Source organism: Hippocampus bargibanti, linkage group LG11 (assembly GCF_051943395.1).
Source record: "Hippocampus bargibanti isolate YZ-2025 linkage group LG11, ASM5194339v1, whole genome shotgun sequence".
Taxonomy (NCBI): domain Eukaryota; kingdom Metazoa; phylum Chordata; class Actinopteri; order Syngnathiformes; family Syngnathidae; genus Hippocampus; species Hippocampus bargibanti.
The window spans coordinates 15,455,573-15,477,500 of NC_142744.1; the positions used below are offsets into that span (position 1 = coordinate 15,455,573).

The 21,928-nt window shown below is 43.7% G+C and overlaps 1 protein-coding gene across 1 annotated transcript in view; it reads right to left on the reverse strand.

Annotated features, from left to right (window-relative positions):
- Nucleotides 1–12,192: 12,192 nt before the first annotated feature.
- Nucleotides 12,193–21,928, reverse strand: part of brinp3b (BMP/retinoic acid inducible neural specific 3b) — a 51,568-nt gene continuing 41,832 nt past the window's right edge. Inside the window, exon 8 of the mRNA XM_089008553.1 lies at nt 12,193–14,180. Within this exon, the coding sequence (XP_088864679.1) occupies nt 13,052–14,180 (1,129 nt within the window). The 3' untranslated portion in view covers nt 12,193–13,051. The remainder of the gene's footprint in view (nt 14,181–21,928) is intronic.

Genomic DNA, 21,928 nt, shown 5'->3' on the forward strand with positions numbered 1-21,928 from the left:
TGCGCACCAAATCCAGCAGACATTTAAACTGCTTCTTCCCCCAAGCCATTAACTCTTTGAACTCTTTCAACAGTAGCCAAAATGGAACTGTATAGTGCCACTTAGCAGTTTTTTTGACAACGATACTAGTGCAGCGTGTTCTACCGGAAACAAATTCCTTGTGTGTTCTACATACTTGGCAATAAAGATGATTCTGATTCTGATTCTGATAAGATGTCAGGTCAAATTTGCTCGCAGCATATCCACTAGATATTTGTAACCTTTGCAACAACTCTAGTCAGCTTTCTCCTTGTGAAAGTGAAAGTGCACTTTCTCCACATTTGGGGAAAAATAAGTTGTGGGCAAGCCGGAGCAAGAGAATCAGACTGGCCCTGTCTGGCACTGCGATGCACTGGCTAAATAGAAAGTGTATGTGCTGCCCACCCCTTAGCCAGAAATTGCACTCATGTGAGTTAAAAAAAAGAACTAATCCCAACACTTGTTCTTATTCTGAACGGCAACGGTCCCCAGATAGCTTTTTCATCAGGAATGTGGTCCCTTGGATCACAAGCTGACTTCTATACAAGTATGTGAAGCCTGATCATGGTTTTAGCTCAAGGTTTATTTGATTTTCGAGGGACTTTTTTTTCTTTAATGAAGCCAAGAAATCAATTACCTCTTAATTTTTAAATAGCAGAAACCCCACAAATCATTAACAGCTCGTGACCATCCAAAGGCAAGGGAAGCTGTGGAGCTAATGTGATTTGTCCATTCTAAACAATCTGTCTGAGTAGGACAGGTTGTCGTTGCAGAATGTTAAAAGAGGGTAAAAGTCAATGCTTACATCTCTTTGCCCTTCCTCAGGTTATCTCAACCTGACTTGCCCTGCTTCGACGTGTGTATGAATGTGAGTGTGTGCGCGCGTGTGTGTGTGCGCATGTGTGTGTCTGTGACTCAGTGTGCGTGCTGCGGATCTAAAGCTCAGTGGCATTACCCGGTCCACCAGCAAAAGACACGATGTGCCTGGACCATATGACTGGATTTACTGTGACCCAGTTAAAATGAAGTCTCCGCTGCTTGGCTGTAGTGAATTCTCTCTTAATTGAAGAGACAGCCCGGCAAGCGAGGGGGGGCTGGGTGACTTTCAAAGGGCATTCAGGTAGTTTATTTTTTATACCCAAGGTGAGATTTGCCACCCGCTTATGATTAGTGACGTGCCATAAGCGCCGCTTGGGCGTAAATGCGCAAAGGCAGATGACGAGGCGATCCACATCTGCTCATTTATTCTGTTGGCGGACAACACATTTCGAGAGATCAATGGCTTGTGATTTTGAGATCCAATTACTCCATCCAGCTCAGGTTTTCTAAGCTGCGTGCGGATATGCTGCTTTCCTCCCAATAATTGGCCACCGGTTCCCCAGCTGTGAGATTACCGTCCGTCCAGATATGGCAGTTTCTGCTTTCTAACAGTCCCCATGGGCTGCAAGTGCTGATTCCAATGGCTTTTATTAGAGAGCGTATTCCCGCCTAATCACAAAATGGTATTCGTATTTTTCTTCTTCTAATGAGTAAGGCACAGTTTGATTAATGTGATATGGTAGTGCAGAAAGTGCGACCGGGCTCCGTGCAGCCAACAATGCTGAATACATGAACTAGACTAATTGTTTGTTTGAGAATTGGCACATTAATACCATTAAAAATACAGCACTCAGTATATGGGGCTATTTGCCGCAATCACCGCATGGGACAAATATGTAGCCAGTGTGCCATCATTTAAGCCTTTATTGCGCCAGTGTCGACCGGACAAACCTCAAGAGTGGAGAGGCCACATTAGAAGTATTTTGTTTTTCTGTAATTATGTTATCCCCCAAAGAAAAGGAAGCCGTGTCTTTTTAGAGCTTAAGCATCTTGTAATGTGTTTTGGGGAGTCAGGGAGTTGGAAGGGGGGTAAACATTTGAAAGGGAAGGGGACTGGTGCGGCAAGTATCATAATGAGATGATGAAATGTCCTCCAATCATTTCCACACGTTGCACACCATATGCCACTCTCCCTGAAGTTACATTACATCTACATTCTATAAACACAGTAATATAAGCGAATTAGAGCCTTGATCATCCAATTCTTCAGATGACAAGCTTTGCTGAGATCCTGATTAATACGTAATTATACAACTGCGCTGAAAAGCCACTGAGGGGAACCGTCGTGCTTTCCAGAGATAATAAGAGCAGATAGTGTGTGCTTCCTGCGTACGAGCTTGGCAAATCCAAGCCAGCGCATAAAAAAATTAAAAAATGTATTCTTAGATGTTGCAGGTTGGAGCTCCGGTGGCCCTCAGCGGGATTTCTGCTCTCTCCCTTTTCTAATGTTAAGAGTTAAAAGAGGATGACGCTGAATCAGTAGACTAAATCCCAAATCCCTTGTGGTGCAAACCCCAGGCGCACTCCTGTTTATGCAGTGCGTATCAGTGATCTGCGAAGCATTGTAAGTCCTCTCCATCTTCCCTTTCAACTGCACACAGCTCCTTGATCCTCACTGTGTCATTAGCGCTTCGGCAATAATGAGCGGGTGGGGTAAAGAATGGCAACCTTCCCTTTCTGTTACCTTTGTGTGTACATCTGAGCGTGTGTGAGTGTGTGTGCGTGTATACGCGCACACACAGCAGAATGACTCGTTATGGAAAGACTTTATGTAAATCCAAAAGCCTCTGTTGTTCTTAATCACGGCAAGGAAGTGATCCTCAGCATTTTATTGTGCAGCTCACAGCTCTCCAAATGAAATAAGATGACAGTGCTGATTATGGCTGATAGCGAGGAGCAAATCGCCAGTACTGAATTATTCTGAAGATCTAATCAGTAACTTCATTTGCTTTGATGGTACAAAGGTCCATCCTTTGTTGGTCCATTACTTTGTTAAATCCATGGCGGAAATATTTCTGTTACGGTGCGCCATCTCCTGTTATTCTCTTAACAAAAATTCGCCCTGAGCATTATTATTCTGTAAGATGGCTTTACCTACATAAAAATATTTTTGTATTTACTTATTTGCCCGAATTCACATTCCTCTAAATATTGAGTTTGGTTGCTTTTTCCATGCCGTGATTGTAATTTTCACACATTTTTCAGTGTTTTGTTTGTATCTACAGCACATACAAACAAGACACTGAAAAATAGTCTGAATCTTGAAAAATCTCATTACCTGAAACATGACCATCGCTTATACTGCTAAATCTGAAGTCCCTACCCCACTGTGGTGCGAACATTTCCCACTATTGGCAAATGTGCCAAAATATGGATTCACGTCAGGGTTCAGTCGAGGTCGCAACAATTTTTATGGTTTGTTAAACATCCCCATTGCTACAGGAAAAGTGCAAGCGAACATCTGCCAAACATTTGGCGACCATTAGGCACACTGTTGTTGCCTTGAACAAACCCCGAGGTACCTTGACGAAGATGCAACATTCACTACATTTTTAAAACATTGCATACAGTATATGCATCTGTATACATACAGGTATATATGTGTGTATTTGGATGTATACGTACATGTGTATAAATGCATATCCATTATATGGTATTTATATTTCTGTATATTGTATATCTGTATATATTTACATTTATGTATATGTATATGTGTATGGATATATATATATATATATATATATATATATATATATATATATATATATATATATATATATATATATATATATATATATATATATATATATATATATATATATATATATATATCCTCGTCTCACCCCTCATGGGTGGTGTCTGTCCCCCATCTTTAGGGTTCTGTGCAGTATCCGTGCTGTTCCCAGCACTGCGCTTTTCTGGACCGAGATATCCGATGTTGTTCCCGGGATCTGTTGCAACCACTCGTCGAGTTTGTGGGTCACTGCCCCGAGTGCTCCGACCACCACAGGCACGACTGTCACCTTTACCTTCCAGGCTCACTCCAGCTCCTCTCTGAGCCCTTGGTATTTCTCGATTTTCTCATGTTCCTTCTTTCTGATGTTTCCATTACTCGGGACCGCTACATCCACGACAACGGCTTTCCTTTGCCCTTTATCTATGATATATCTGGTTGTTTGGCCATTACCATCTTGTCAGTCTGTATCTGGAAGTCCCACAGGATCTTTGCTCGGTCATTCTCTACTACCTTTGGAGGTATATATATATATATATATATATATATATATATATATATATTGTGATGTCACGAGAGGCTGTGTCCTGGAGGGCAAATACATCCCCCTAAGATGGCTCCACCCAGAGAGAGTCTTGGCCCCATCTGGTGGAAGGCAGCAATTAAAACCACACACCTGCAGCTGATCAGGGCGGGATTGGCAGGCAAGACTCTTAAGGCAGAGAGCCTCTGAGTGTGGAGCTTGGGGAAAGACAAGCTCGATTGCTGTGCTCTGTGAAGAAGTTGATTGCTGCGTGGAACTCATTGCCAGTTGGGACCACACGACAGGACACTGGATTTGGACCTTGCTAAGGTGGCTAGGCTACATGAGGAGGACGTCAAGAGGGATGAGGCCTAGAGACTCTTGGAGAAGAACTCAGTCTTCAGTTTTACCTCAGAAGAGACTTTATTTTGATTTAAGTATTGGAAGAGACACTATTCAAACCTTTGTTGCTTGTGAATTCCCCCTGAAACCCTTGATTAAAACCTTCGTTTGTATCCAAACCTGTCGTCCATTGCACTTCTTGTCCTGTCCCGCTGAGAGCTAGCCTCTCATGATATCACAATATATATATATAAAAAAAAAATAAATCCTCGTCTCACCCACCATGGGTGGTGTCTGTCCCCATTTCAGCTCGGGTCCTCTACCAGAGGCCAGGAAGCTTGAGGGTTCTGCGCAGTATCTGTGCTGTTCCCAGCACTGCGCTTTTCTGGACCGAGATATCCGATGTTGTTCCCGGGATCTGTTGCAACCACTCGTCGAGTTTGGGGGTCACTGCCCCGAGTGCTCCAACCACCACAGGCACGACTGTCACCTTTACCTTCCAGGCTCTCTCCAGCTCCTCTCTGAGCCCTTGGTATTTCTCGATTTTCTCATGTTCCTTCTTTCTGATGTTTCCATCACTCGGGACCGCTACATCCACGACAACGGCTTTCCTTTCCCCTTTATCTATGACCACGATATCTGGTTGGTTGGCCATTACCATCTTGTCAGTCTGTATCTGGAAGTCCCACAGGATTTTTGCTCGGTCATTCTCCACCACCTTGGGAGGTGTTTCCCATTTTGACCTTGGGGTTTCCAGTCCATACTCCGCACAGATGTTTCGGTAGACTATGCCAGCCACCTGGTTATGGCGCTCCATGTAGGCTTTCCCTGCCAGCATCTTACACCCTGCAGTTACGTGTTGGATTGTCTCAGGTGCCTCTTTGCACAACCTACACCTTGGGTCTTGTCTGGTGTGGTATATGCCTGCCTCTATGGCTCTGGTGTTCAGGGCCTGCTCTTGGGCAGCCAGGATGACTGCCTCTGTGCTGTCCTTTAGGCCAGCCCTCTCTAGCCACTGATAGGACTTCTTGAGATCAGCCACTTCTGCTATGGTTCGGTGGTACATCCCGTGTAGGGGCTTTTCCTCCCATGATTGTCCCTCTTCCAGCACCTCATCCTCTGTTCCCCATTGACTGAGACATTCTCTGAGTACATCATCCGTTGGAGCCTTCTCTTTGATGTATTCATGGAGCTTGGATGTTTCATCCTGGACAGTGGCTCTCACACTCACTAGTCCCCGGCCTCCTTCCTTACGGCTTGTGTACAGTCTCAGGGTGCTGGACTTGGGATGGAACCCTCCGTGCATGGTGAGGAGTTTTCGGGTCTTAACATCCGTGGTCTGAATCTCTTCCTTTGGCCACCTTATTATTCCTGCAGGGTATCTGATCACTGGCAGGGCATAGCTGTTTATTGCCCGGGTCTTGTTCTTGCCATTGAGCTGGCTTCTGAGGACTTGCCTCACCCGCTGGAGGAATTTGGTCGTAGCCGCTTTCCTTGTTGCTAATTCGAGGTTGCCATTGGCCTGTGGTATACCGAGGTACTTGTAGCTGTTTTCAATGTCTGCTATTGTTCCTTCAGGGAGTGAGACCCCTTCAGTGTGAACTACCTTGCCCCTCTTAGTCACCATCCGACTACATTTCTCCAGCCCGAATGACATTCCGATATCACTGCTGTAGATCCTGGTTGTGTGGATCAGGGAGTCTATGTCCCTTTCGCTCTTAGCATATAGCTTGATGTCATCCATGTATAGGAGGTGACTGATTGTAGCTCCATTTCTGAGGCGGTATCCATAGCCTGTCTTGGCGATTATCTGGCTGAGGGGGTTCAGTCCTATGCAGAACAGCAGTGGGGAGAGTGCATCACCTTGGTATATGCCACATTTGATGGACACTTGCGTGAGTGGCTTGCCATTGGCTTCAAGTGTGGTTTTCCACATCCTCATCGAGTTTGCAACAAAGGCTCTCAGGGTCCTGTTGACCTTATACAACTCCAAGCATTCATTGATCCATGTGTGTGGCATCGAGTCATATGCTTTCTTGTAATCAATCCAGGCTGTGCACAGGTTGGTATGTCGGGACCTGCAGTCTTGAGCGACTGTTCTGTCAACCAGCAGCTGATGTTTGGCACCTAATAATGCCTTTCTGTGCTTTGCTCATGTATTGATCCATGTGTCCACTTATCTTAGCCGCAATGATGCCTGACATGAGCTTCCATGTTGTGGAGAGACAGGTTATTGGCCGATAGTTGGAAGGAACTGCACCCTTTGAGGAATCCTTCATGATCAGGATTGTTCGCCCTTCGGTTAGCCATCCTGGGTGAGTCCCATCCATCAGCAGCTGGTTCATTTGTGCTGCTAGGCGCTCATGGAGAGCTGTGAGTTTCTTTAGCCAGTAGGTGTGGACCATATCCGGGCCTGGTGCCGTCCAGTTTTTCATACCTGAGACTCTTCCTTGTATATCTGCCGCTGTGATGGTAACTGGGTTCTGTTCAGGGAGGTTGCTGAGCTCCTCTTTCAGAGTCACCAGCCATTGTGCACTGCTGTTATGTGCGACCTCCTTCTCCCATATGCCTTTCCAGTATCTTTCAGTTTCCAGCCTTGGAGGGTCTGCTCTGCTGTTAGAACCCTGCCACTGAGCGTACACTTTCGCAGGTTGTGTTGCGAACAGCCTGTTTATTCTTCTGGCCTCATTCTCTTTCGTGTACCTCTTTAGGCGACTGGCCAAGGCCTGGAGCCTTTGTTTGGCAGTTTCGAGTGCTTCAGGTATGGTTATCTGCATGTACCTCTTGGGTATTGGCCTTTTATTCACACCTCTCTGGGTCTCCGTCAATTGACTCACATCTTTCCGAGCCGCCTTGATCTTGGCCTCCAACCGTCTTTTCCATGGTGGGTAATGAATCTCGTGGCTCTCATGGTTGCTCTTGTAGCCAAGCATGTCTAGGATCACTGATGCTGAGGTGTATATCAGCTCATTGGTACTTCACATAGCCGTTGTAATCGGTGCCTTCGTTGCCCAGTTTTCATTCTTGCCATGATCTTATCTCTCAGGTCATTTGCTGCCTCGCTCAGCATTTCATTTATTGGGGCTGGCTTCCCAATCTCATTATTCATTGGGGCTTGCCTCCCAATCTCTGGTTGAACCTCTTCCTGTGATGTGGCAGCCTGGGGCCCTTCACCTCGGAATTTGTGTTGTACCTCATCAATCTCAAGTTGTGATAGCAATTGCCGTTTGTGGATATTGGAACACTGAGCTACTAGTTGTTTCGTGGTCAACCGTGACTGTGGGTTTCGAAGTAACCATTCAGCCCCCATTCTCCGCATGTAACCCCTCTGACTAGGGTTGCTTGAGTAGTAGCATTCCAACAGAGCCATGTTATCGCATCTCGTCCATCTCCGCTTTGTTCCAGTAGCCCATTTTTCATCAGGGTGCTCTGGTTCCCCAGCACCTGACGCAGACCTTGTTTGGCCGGGCGACGTCTGAGCCGGCATGTCATTCCATTTATTGTCTCTCATCATTGTATGAGGTAGGCATTAGCGTGAAGGGTCTTGCCCAAGGACCCACACTGGATGATGTCATTGTGCTCATTTTCTCTGCCACAAGTGGGATTCGAACCCTCGTCTCCCATATGCCACACCGGTGCATTATCAACTGAGCTATCCAGCCGCTCCTAACTTATTTTTTCTAATGAAAGAATGATGAAAGAAGAGAGTGTAATTCCCAAGTATATGGGTCTGGTGTTATATGAGTTAAATGAGTTTGTAATGAGGGTGGCTGTCCAAAGTACCAAAATACAATGCAACACATACATATTGGTTCATTTAAGGCTTTCACAAAGGCTGAAGCTGGAACAAAGCGCTAACATGGAAAAAATTAAAATGCTGCCCCCCTGTGGAAGGAAAAAACAACGCCAGAGGCCATGGCCAGCGCTTTATCGGCACCCAAACACGAAAAAAACCCCGAACACATTCGGGAATGGCGCTCTATGTCATATTTTGAATTCCGGAGTAAATTTGTAAATGGCTGTGAATGAGTTATTCATTCTATCAATAGGTTTTCGTCATTTTCATTCAGGATATGATATTTGTGTTCAATCAATGAAACAATTGATGAGGCAGTGCTTATTTCCAAGGTTTGATTCTTCAGTGTTGCGGGGTTTTTTTCTGTCTTAGGATGTAACTTATGTACTTTTTTCCCCACAGCAGACAGCTTCGATTGTCAACCAATAAGGCATGTGATATCAGTTCATGGTTGTCAAATTAGCTCAAAGCAAATAAATCCAAACTGTTAGAACTAACGCGAGCAAATCAAAAACATCAATCTGCTATTTTTTTCAAATTACTTCCACATGATGTGCACGGAATTGATTGGGCATGCGCTACGGAATAACTTTAAGAAGCATAGAACTCAAACCGAAGATTTAAGCAATTTATGATCCATAAATTCACATTGACATCATGATTTTAACTGCGGACAATTTGTTGCTTTGCTTGATGGACATGTATGATAGAAAATGGGCGATAGGTGGATCATAGATGGGTCATACTTATTATGATTGACACGACTATGACTAACGACGACTATAAAAAATAATATGACTTCAAAGTCATTTGGTATTCAGGAAAATTAATAAAATGACCATGTAATTAATAATTTGGAACCTGCTCAACTCAACTCAACTCAACTCAACTGTATTTATCGAGACCTGAAACAACCACTGCAGCTGACAAAGTGCTGCACATATCCAAGTCAATATCTTGTGGCTTTGCAAAATGCTACATTTGTAGTATTTAGTTAACAAGTACCTTTTCAAACGTACTCACAACTACATTCAAATCTGTTGGCAAGTTAACATTTTTTTGGCAGTTCGGCATCTCCGGTAGATTTAAAAATCCTAAACTGTAAACATCATTAACAGCCCCCATCTTATTTAAGCCGGTTGTCTGGGTGGCTCTGACACATCATCAGCTATTACTCCGGATGCCTCCCTTGGGCTCATCCTCTCCACCAAGTCCTCCCCTTCATTGAGCCTGAGCCTCCCCACACCAGCATGCTTGTTAAACAGACATTCACATTAGTTGAGCTCATGTTTCCTCAGAGACCCACACAACTGCCAAGGCAAAGCAGCCGCTTATCACTCAGCCTCTGCCCCGTATTTGAGTGTAAAAGCGAGCATGTGTGCATAGCTGCTCACACGCATTTATAACTCCTGCCCTCAAATAACTCGCCATCCCAACCCCCTCAAGCGTGTCCACCTTTTTCCAAATTGCAGCATTTTTTTCCTCTCTGCGGTATTGCATGCTTCAAACTGTTAAGGACCGCACCCTGAATCCATTAGTTTGTGAAGACACATGCAAATTCTTCGGGTGATAGATGCTTTATTGGAGCGTACAGTTTTTGCAGACTTCAGCACAGGATGTGTTTGGAAGGTGGTGTTTGATATATCCTTCTCCACAGTCAATGAATTGAAATCATTGAAATGTAAGCCTGGCAGGTCTCAGCATCTTATGCTCGGACTGAAACAAGTCAAGGCCTTAAGGACGAGTCCAGAAAAGTTACCAGAGTACAAGGAATAACTTGAACCATTATGCAGCAATTGGTAAAGAAACAAACCCTTTTGTTGCCATTAATGCTTCGGTACTTCTCTCAATCTTTATGGTGTCGTTTCTGTCCAGCTGTAAGACAAAGTGTGCTTCTTGGTTGTTATTTAAAAGACACTGTAATTGGTTTGCAGCCGTTGCTTTGCCATTTTAAGAGAGCGTATGTTAAAAGTAAAATGTATGTGTAATGAAGCAATTACGCGGGATTTACACGACAGGATTCAAGTGACGCCATTCCGGAATACGTGGAATTGGAAATTCTCAGAATCACGCGTCTTCCAAATCCGGATAAAAATTTGATTGGGATCAAATCGAGCAAAGTCAATGCAGCATGCATGGCCTGCTAAAATACAAACCACAAATGGCAAAATGACCTCAGGAAATCCATACATACCTCAAAGTATAAACAATGAAATGTGGTCTATTGTGCATTTGAAATATATGGACCATTACATAAAAAAAAATAACTGTTGTTGACATCAAGTATTATACAATTTTCTTTTGCATTAATCAATGGGGAGATGAAAGAGAGGGTCATCCCTGCCAAGAAAATAGATGAATGAATGGCTTTACTTCTGGCGGCCTGGTTGTGAAGTGGTTAGCGCCTTGACCGCAAAGCGCAGAGGTACCAGGTTCAATTCCAGCTCCGGCCTCCCTGTGTTGAGTTGGTATGTTGTCCCCAGGCCTGCGTGCATTTTCTACGGGTCATCCGGCTTTCTCCCACATCCCAAAAACATGCATGGCAGCCTGATTGGACACTCCAAATTGTCCCTAGGTGTCAGTGTGAGTGTGAATGGTTGTTTCTGTCCGCTGTGCGATTTTCTGGCAACCAGTTTAGGGTGTCCCCTGCTACTGCCCGAAGACGGCTGCGATAGGCTCCAGCACCCCACGACCCTTGTGAGGATAAAGCGAATCGGAAAATTAATGAATGGGTTTACTTCCTAGTTTTAAAACTGACTGTTGGTAATATATGTGGAGTTATTTCCATGTGACTGTTTGCTTGTGTTACACGTGTTCTGTAAATGTAGACAGGACAATCATCCATCCATAGGGTTCAGTGACGCCGGCTCACTCTTTACACCAATAACAGCATCAACTCTTCTGGGAAGACCGTCAGAGTCAGGGGTGTATTTTGCTCGAATTTTTGTCCGGAAGCACATGAGTCAAGTCACTTGCTGATGTCAGACAAGAAGGCCTGACTCCCAACTAAAAGACTCCCTTGCAGGAAGTCGTGCTTTGCCACGTTACTCATGACTTCCACCACAGATATTTTTGCAGCCGCATTTCAAGATGCAGCTTCAAAATCCTGCCCACAGTCGCCAATATTTGTCTTTCATGCCTGTGGGTAGCTTTCTCAAAAGCAGTCAATACCTATCAATGTTTCAGCACAAACTGCATCACTCAACATTGCCTCGCTGAAATCATATTTTGTACAAACCTTTCTGTATTCAATGTTCGTCACACCGCAAGTGCTTTAATCTGAGGAGAAGCATGTTGGGGGAATCTTGATAAGCTTTGTCTTTCGCTTCAGATGCAAAGATCTGAATCAAAAGCCGTGCTGTGTAACACGGACTCCCTGCACTGCCTGCCCCCGGGGAATTTAACCCAATTTTCCTTTTAGTCTGTGGGGCTCTTGTCCCTTCGTTTCTACCCGAGGGCACTATGCTCGTCACTGATAGCTAACTTACTGCTGTTTGATGCCGGTCATGTCTCACTGCCTACCAAGCTCATCTATCACAGTAAGTGTGAATGGCAGTCAGGGACGGCGGAGATCAGAAGAGTGCTCCTACAAACCCTCCCCCTTTACAACTATATACTTAGTAATCTTTGCCAAGGCTACTCCCCAAAAGGAGAATGGAGACCTTGTGTTTTGATGCACCAGATGGGATAAAAAACAACAACAACAGAGCGCACAACTGTATCTTCCCAGTATTGCTCGGTAACATTGCGCTAAAAAAGGCCGTGGCTTCTTTTGAACAATATTCAAACAAAATTATTCATTATATATTTTTTTTATTTAATACTGTTCAAGGTTGCATTGTGCCGTGATTTAAATTCAATTCAACAGCGTCATAAGATTTTAATGGTACATTGGCGGGTAACAGAGGTATCTTTTTTTGTCATTGCCATGGCAACTACCGATCACCTTCCTTGGTGGTCTACAATAATTCACCTCGGGCAGGCTTTGTATTACATGCAACGCGTATACGCATGGTTATCGCAAATATGAAAAAGAAACTTGTAAAAATGGGGAAATGAAGCTTTGCAGAATAAGTCAAACTCAGGATTTCCAAAATCCATATTTGTTCGTGCTTGATTGAGATTGAAATGTTATGAATGTGGCCTGGTATGTTTCTTTGTTGACACTGACAAAAACTAGTGACTGAATTGCCTATTATTGTGTACAATGTGAAGTTTGAAATATCAAACATATTTATTAGTCATTTTTGAAAATCTGCTCATTTCCTTTGGTATTTGTGTTCATGCCCAATTGCCTTTCATGATCCAATGCAATGTTTACTTTAAATTATAAAACTTGGCCGCCGTGGTCAGTTACGAGACAACACTTGATTTCTATTACAATTCATGACTTTGGAAGAAGCTTTGCGCAAAAAAAAAACAACAACAACAAAACAATTAGTCCCTACCGTTGTTCCTCAGATGTCAATTGAATTGAATCAAAAACCTCCCATACGCAGTGCACAGAATTGATTGAGTGTGCTTGTATCATAACTGGTTCATACCAATGAGGAAACCCATCATTGAAACCCAAGATTTAAACATATTTTATTCATAAAACTACATTGACATTAGCATTGGTTTGAATTGTACACAGCTTATGTACAACAAAGGTTTGAACAACATAACATACACTTGACAACAAATGTATCCAGCTGAAAGAGGATGCAAGCCCGTACCGTATGCGGCAAGAAAATAGAAAACGTAATACGGGGAGCCATTAGCTACATAGTTTTGTAGCCTCATATTCCACATAGCTCGGTTGTTCGGCACTAAACGTCTGCAGGGCAGTGAGGATCCTGCTTACGTCTGCACTGGAGAGTTTCAGTCTGTGTCGGAGCAGACAGGCAAAAAGATCCACATGGGAGGCCCCTGGGGGTGAGAGGCGGTTGACCCTGTAGCGCAGCTCTACCAGCTGCAACAGAGCAGAGTCCTGTGATCCCTGAGTGTACGGGTAGTCAATCTGCAGAATCAAGTCCTGGATTGCCTCTGGGTCAAAATGTATGCTGTATCCGAAGAGCTGCATGCTGTTCACTTTCATATAACCAACGTTGTTGGGTGGCTCTGTCGCCTCCAGAGGATCATAGTCCACCGAAGTGTTCTTGGATCCCATTGATGTGCCGTCCTTGATTCGACTCCTCAAGTAAAAATGCACAGTCTCAAAAAAGCTCTTCCATCTGTTTCCGAGAGACAACGTCCAATTATAGCAGTCCAAAGGAATGTCCAGTTTGGTCCGCTCCCAGTCGGGATAGCCGTGTTGGCCTATTGGCATTGTCCAGCTCTCTGAATGGCTGCCTCCAAAGGGGTTCACAAAGAGCGAAAAAGCTGGCTCCAGAGTGCTGTTCCTGGTGAGACAAAACTGCAAGACGACTCCCAGGAGCATGTGAACTCGGTTTGACTTGACCCGGTTACTTTTCAGGGTCAGTAGCATCCGCTTCCTCCATGACGGGTCAAACCAAGTGTTTATCCGCACATCGTTGCTTACGAACACGGCATGTAAAGTGATGCGCGGATCACGCCTCTGAAGAAGGTAGCGGAGCTCCAGGTCGTGCAAGTCTTGGTCACTTTCCAGACCCAAGTAAGGGTCGGTGGGGTCGGGCACTGCGTTCCTGCAGTTTCCCTGGTTCAGATTGAAGCCGGGATTGCAGCTGGAGCATCGGGTGCGATTCTCAGCGGAACAAGACGAACAGCGAGGTCCGTCGCCGACAGAGCATGGGATAAGACCTTGGCATGGCGGATGACTATAGGGGCAGGAGCATCTGCGACTCTCGTTGTTGTAGACACCCACTTGGTTGTTCTCACTGCAGTACAAGATGGAGAGTGTGTAGCTCAACCAGAAGTGCAGAGACCTAGAAGAAAATCACATGTTGTAAGTGCTGCACCTGATCGAATGTGCCCGATTCTTCTTTTTCTTGCATCCCTTTTTGTCCATTTGTGGCTAATGACTCCAAGCTCCCTTTTAAATGGCCTTGCCTCGCCTTTTATGGTATCTTCCATTAGTTTCACATTGAGGGTTTTTCTTTTTAAATGGTCCTGAGGACAACAAAGCCATTAAGACACTTCAATCCCTGAACAGTCTCACTAAATTACAAGGGCCACTTCTCTCCGGGCTTTATATCTTGTAAATGTATTCAGGAGAAGGATAATGGGTGTACAGGTCATCTGATCAGACATTTAACGTACTATTTAGCATTTTGTAAATAATACAAAATAAATACAATTTAAATAAACAGTATATATATATGATGGCCATACACAGACCGCTCAATTCAATCAACTGGCCTTTCCGTTTAAAATATGACCTGTAAGCAAAAAGAACATGGAAAATGCAATAGAGCCACAAAATACATGCTTCACAGTGACACAAACAATAATAGAAACAAATGTACCTACTGATCCAAAATCAATATTGTCTTATTTTATTTCACATAGATGAAAAGGTTTCTTCAGCCGTCATCTGTACTTCTTTGAAGGTGTCGGACGTTTCGCTTCTTATCCAAGAAACTTCGTCCACAAACTAAAGTCTTACTGGTAGTTTAGGCCCTATATATATCCCTACTGTCCAGACATGGTGGTAATGTAAGGTACTGCTACTCCTCTCCTTTTGTATCTTAAGGTAGAGAAAATGAGTCAAAACATATCAGGAGAGCACTCACAAACTGTGGGTACCTTCAGTGGTCATTTAACAAATGTCAGAAAGAAAGAATAGGGAATTAACCCAAAATTTCTGAAGATACAAAAAGGAGAGGAGTAGTAGTACCTTACATTGCAGGAGTTTCTGAAAAACTACAAAGAGTCCTTTGGCAACACAAAATTCCTACTTATTTCAAACCGCTAAACACTTTAAGGAAAAAATAGTACATCCTAAAGATAGGCTGCCTAATGAAACACAAAGTAATGTCGTTTATTCAATACATTGTAAGAATGAAAATTCTAAAGAGCAGTACATTGAGGAGACTAAACAAATTCTCGAGAAAAGACTCAACACCGCAGGGATAACACTAGTGGGCCTCAATCGGCAGTACATATGCTCCTAAAAGCTAGCAACCACTCATTTAACGATAATGAGGTTAAAATCTTAGCGAAAGAACATAGATGGTTTGAAAGAACAACTAAATCCTTCATTAAACCGGTTTGGTGGGGTGAGGTTCAATTTGGATCGTTCATACAATAGCCTGCTTAGGCAATTTAGGATTAGTAATACTGATGAGGTGATACTGGTCGAAGTGGGGCAATCAGGCCAGTCGTTAGTCAGAACAATAGGAACAATCAGTGGAGCTGCAGGGAGTAGTCCTCTGCTCCCCCCAACCTGAGAGCAGGGACCTATCATAGCAGAGTCTGGCACCGCCATGTCTGGACAGTTGGGATATATATATATAGGGCCTAAACTACAAGTAAGACTTTAGTTTGCTGACAAAGTTTCTTGGATAAGAAGCGAAACGTCCGACACCTTCAAAGAAGTACAGATGACGGATGAACAGTGACGTGCAGTCAGGGGAGGCAGGTGAGGCCTTGCCTCACCTGTCATCATGGCAATATCAAATGAAAAAATAAATTAAAGTTATATTTATTTAGTGATTTCTACTTTAAAGTTCTTTTCCATTCAACTTCACCGTTTTTGGATTTTTTTTTCAAAATTGCTGAATTTTCACATTTACCGTTCAAATACTAAGTAGAGACGAGTGGTGAGGCAGCAGCTGGCTGAGCCGCACCATCGATTGCGCAATCACTATGCTAACTGTGCTGGCTTGCTCTGCAGTGAGATCGCATTGCTCTCCGTCATACTTAGTTGTTGAAACACTTTTATATGAACTAAATGTAGAATCACTTTACATTATAAACACTGTACTACAGTGTTTATTTTATTTTATTTTCATCAAAATTATGTGCATAGGTGAGGCACACGGTTCTCCTGCCTCATGACAGGGGGTGCTGGTGATTACAGATTTTTCTTGTGCCTCCTTGGCTGTAGAATAATAGAATTAGTGACAGCAAGCTACAGTAGACAGTTAGCAAGTTAACTGCAACCATCCAGTCATTTTTTCGTGTTGCTTGGCCTTATTTTAAGAATGGAGGATTACATATCTAAATTGAAAGAAATAGAGATACTTTTAAAACTGTTGCATCAATAGCTGAAAGTTATTGATGACTTTCTTGAGAAGGAGGGGCGCATGAACTTCATTAATCAGTAAAGGTAACACGATAATCACGTTTTTTTTAATTATTTTTTCTATGCTACAGTTTATATCAAGAATGCGGACATGACATTTTAAACAAAACACATTAACTGTTGTCAATCAAATGGTGAATAAGCTACTCTGTAGAGTTCATATGTTTGTAAATCTGACTCTCTGAACTCCAGCCATGAACCTCACCGCACGTCACTGCGGCTGAAGAAACCTTTTCATCGATGGACCACTCCTGTACGACTGAGAGCTTACACACACATATTTATTTCACATAATGTAACTTTTTTTGAAAGTATTTAAATTAAAAAAGTAAATAAAGTATTTGGATTTCAGTCTCAGAATTTTTATTTTTTATTTCTTAATTTTAATTTTTTGTTTTCTTTTGACTGGTAAGCTGCTGGCTTGTGAAATTTTGTTAATGTGCCTCCAAGAAGGAGCAAACCAACAGACTGACGTCATGACCGCATTGGCAGTGATAAGCTCTTAAATCGAGCATCCGGGTGAGATCAGAAAAATATCCTATACCTGGAACAAAATAAGAAGAATGACAGCTGTAATGGAAGGCAAACACACAGCCACACCTCATATTCATTAAAAAATGAAAACGATAAACAGTAAATGGAGCGCATTGCTAAAGCACCTTTCCAACTTCAGACTACTCAGTGCTTTTACAGTGTTGACTTGCTGGCACCGTCATGGTGAATGTTAGCTGGCATGGAAGTAAAGTATCGGGCTCATTTACACACTCATGTTGGAGCTTAAGCTGCAACTGTCAGCGTGAAGATCTGACTGAGAGCTTCTCTGACAACATTTGGGAACTGAAGCAGGAAGATATTTGGCAACCAGATGAACCCTTGCCCTGATGTGTTTGTGTTCCAATAGATTTAACATTCTCCTTTTAGGAAGACTCAGAGGGCGGCCCAGTGGACCAGTGGTGAATGCGTTGACCTCACAGTGCAGAGGTTGTGGGTTTGATCTGGCTCTAGTCTTCCTTTGTGGAGTTTGAATGTTCTCCCTCGGCCTACGTGGGTTTTCTCTGGGCACTCCAGTTTCACCCCATATTCCAAAAATCACCTTCATCCTCACAACGCTTCTGTAGTCTATCCCAGCGGTCTTCCCCCAGTAGGCAGGAGACACCCAAAACCGGTGGCCAGACGAACGCAGGTCACACAGAGACAAACAACGATCCACACTTACACTCTCAGCTCAGGACAATTTAGAGTGTCCAATGAGTCTGACATGCATTTTTTTGAAACCGGATTATCGAGAGAAAACCCACACAGGAATGGGGAGAACATCCACACTCCACACAGGAAGGCTGGAGCTCGACTCAAACCCGGCCCCTCATGACTGTGAGGGCTATATAGTAACTACTTGCCTATTGGACCACCTAATTTATGTATAAATGAATCAACTAATTATGAACGCTGTTCTGTATCCCTTTTGTTGTGTCTTTCCTTTCTCTGTGAAGAGAATAGATTTCGTGCATCTCGAGGCTTTGTCAGTCTTTAAATGTTATCTATAAATCCGTTATAAGGCTCAGGATAGTGCTCACTTTTGGATGGGTTCATGGCAAATACTACCCGAAATAATGGATTCGTGTGTTAACAAGTGTTAATGAGACATTTATTGGAAAACAAAATGCGTGCATTTTTCTAAAACATCTGCTAACACACTTGCGAACCATTAGTACATGTCTTAATAGTTGATGTGAAATGCATGCGACTGTATCTAAATAGTTTGGTTCATCATTTGCATACACAATCTAAATGACCTTATAAACCGTTGGCGCTTCCAAAGTAACTGATTGGTAAACGTGGCTATACATCATCGAGTAGGGTTGAATCTGTCATTTATAAAGTAAAAAAATGCAAATCTTGACGTACATTATGAATTGAGGATGTGTAAAACATTTTGTACCTGTGTTTTTTTATGCTCAATGTTAGAAACATGCTGTATAAATGATGAACTCTGCTAATGCTGTACGAAGACACATATTAATGAAGAGTAAAACATTTATAGTCGGTTTTGCTAATTATATGCTACTGATTATTCAGGTCAGAAACCTGCTTTATGAATGATTAACTCATTTTTTTACTCGTGCTTAAAGGACAACCGACACCATTTTTTTGTTTCCTAACTGACATCAGAAAAACGTTTTATTGCATCTAAAATACCCAAAACACGCAGGCTGATAGTTTTAGTCAAATGCAAAACACCAATAAAAATGACTTAAAGTGTGCTAAAACTGCAACAAATTGAGCTGCCAATTGGGGATTTTAGGAAAGTTCCGCCTCCAGTTCGTGAAGTCACGCCAAGACATCTTGTCTTGCTCGAGAATCAAAACAATGGCTTCAGATTCGGAGAAGATGATTTCTTGTTACTCATCCAGTTATGATTATGATTCAAATAGTTCTGAAGAGGAAAGCATAAATGTTTGCAATCCATTAAAGTAGTCCTCCCATATCAATTCGAGCCGTCAATGGCAGCAATGTAGGGTCCCAGAAAATTTAGAAGATCTTGCCCAAGCTCCGTTGGAAATGGGCTGATTTGTCTACTGGGAATTTGTGTCAGCGAATTTCAAAAAGCTTTATTAAACATTCGCGTTATGTTTTCCTTCTAATTTCGCCATCAACACGGATCAACACAAAGTTTTAAGACAAAACAAAGTATCGCAAAATGCATTGTGTGTCGCTTTCTCGGTCAGGGGCGTTCCAAATAAGACGTCACTTAGGGGATCGTCATCAACTCGAAAACAAGACTTCCTGAATATTCAGCACGAGTCTTAAAACGTAAAATATAGCTATATGCGGTGGAATCTTTGTATAATACGCTCCATAGAAGTCATTTGAAGTGATTTTACAAATTATGGACACAACTTGTCCGGCGGCGTCGGTTGTCCTTTAACTAATGCTTATTTGTGTGTACCTACTCTAAAGCGACACCAAACTTCCCATTCTGATCCACTGTTCCGGCATTCACTACTTACACAGCCGTTATCCTGGTCTGTTGAAGCTCTGCTAATACTTTCAAACTGTGACTATCGGCAGGAAGAGAAGTCTTCCCCTTTCCGCGTCAGTGCCGTTTACGCCGGTCCAAATTGTAATACAAATTGAATTTGTCATGGTTTCCGAGGTGGTGATGGCAGATGTGGCTACCAAAAAGCATTTGTACTTGAGAAATTGTATTAAACTAAAGTCAACAGGAACAAAATCTAAAACATCAAAGTCTTTCAAACAGAAAAATACAAAGTATCAAATAAAGACCAAGAGTAAAAGTCCGCCAAGGTTAAACAAACACATGCACAGCATACAATGCATACATCAATGACCCGACAGCGAATGGTCGTGCCGGGAGTCCTTTTGAGTGTCACTGATTGGGAACGACCAGCACCTGCGAGGCAGCAGGCAGGGATGACAGCGCTACTCCTTGGTCACCAATCCGAAAGTGGCAGTCCGCCACTGATCGAGACGACCAGCACCTGTGCAGGTGCAGGCGGGGCCGACAGCGCCACCCGTTGGTCGCCAACCAGATCATGACAGTACCCTCCCCTGTTGGGACTTCAGAAGTCCCAACAGTCTCCCAAAAGGTCCAATTCGCCAGGGAACAATGGTGGAGACGGCAACAGTGCCTCTCCAGCATATGATGGGCGGCGGCCTGATGGGAACGGGACTCGGCCTGAAGTGGACGTGGACGCAGCACGGATCATCGTGGGCGTGAGTGCGATCCATCTCGCACGTTCACGTGATGACGCATAGCGCGACGTGGATGTTGCACTGCCAGGCGCAGAGTGGCACCCCGGACGGCCGTATGGGAACAGGTCTCGACCGGACGTTGGCGTGGATGTTACAGCTCGTCGAGTGACTAAATCCAAACTCGACGTGGCGTGGGCTAACGTGGACGCGAACTACCCGATAACGGGGAAACGAGACCAGTCCATAGCAGCTCAGGGATCCAGTGGTGAGGGGGGTCTTGGACTGACGTGGACGCGGACGATGGACGGCTCGTCGTGGATGCGACTCAATTCAACATGCACGACGACAGCGTGGCTGGATGTGGGCGTGCACTGCCAGACACCCAGTGTCACCCTGGACGGCCACATGGAAGGAGGTCTCGGCCGGACGTTGACGTGGACGTTACGGCTCGTCGAGTGACGCAATTCAAACTCGACGAGGCGTGGGCTAACGTGGACGTTGCACTGCCAGGCACAGGGTGGAAATGAGACCGGTCCGTTGTACCTGCGGGATCCGATGGTTGGTCGGGTAATTCTGTCACGGTTTGCAAGGTGGTGATGGCAGATGTGGATCCCAAAAAGCAGGTAGGAGGGAGGAGCAGGTTGTATTTGAGAAATTGTATTAAAATAAAGTCCACAGGAACAAAATCTAAAACATCAAAGTCTTTCAAGCAGAAAAATACTAAGTATCAAATAAAGACCAAGAGTAAAGGTCTGCCGAGGTTAAACAAACACATGCACATCATACAATGCATACAATTGTATACAAAGCATACATCAATGACCCGACAGCGAATGGTCGTGCCGGGAGTCCTTTTGAGTGTCACTGATTGGGATCGACCAGCACCTGCGAGGCAACAGCCAGGGCTGACAGCGCTACCTGTTGGTCGCCAATCCGAACGTGACAGTCCGCCACTGATCGGGACGACCAGCAGCTGTGCAGGCGGGGCCGACAGCGCCACCCGTTGGTCGCCAACCAGATCATGACAGAATTTAGGTAAGAAAATACTTGAGTTCCAAGTTTTGTGGGGCAGTTCACATCTCCTTTGTTTGGATCAAAGACGTAAATGTCAGACCAAATACAGGTACATTCATTACTTTCCCTGATGAGTATAATTGCAGGAAAATAACTTCAAGGTGTGACACCACATTTTTACAAAAGTCACCATTTGTTGTGTGCTTTATGTGGCACAAAAGGATTTATTCTGCTGATTGCAAAAAGGAATGAAAATACCAGAAATATCAAGAAAATTACTGTATGAAAAAGTTTTATTCAGAACGCAATAGTCCATTATGCAATTCAGTTTTTTAAAAGCTTTTTTATGTCGTATTAAGCTGTTCAGCCGACAGCAGATGCAAACAAACAAACACACAAACAAACAAACAAACAAACAAACAAAGAATAAAGACGTCATTGATACAGGTTTTTGAAGTTTTTGTGTCTCTGACATCCCAAGAAGCTCTCAACGCAGGAGCCTATAAGGAGAAATTATTTTGCAATGTGCTGATGAAGGCTAATTTTCAAACGGTTTTGTCGACTGATAAATTCTAGACGCGCTGCATTGGAGAGTCCAAATGTAGGTATTCACATTTATCTGTAATGATCCTGTTCTTGGATGTCTAAAGGGTGAGGAGCACCACCGATTTTCATTTATTCTTAGTCAGTGCACTTTTG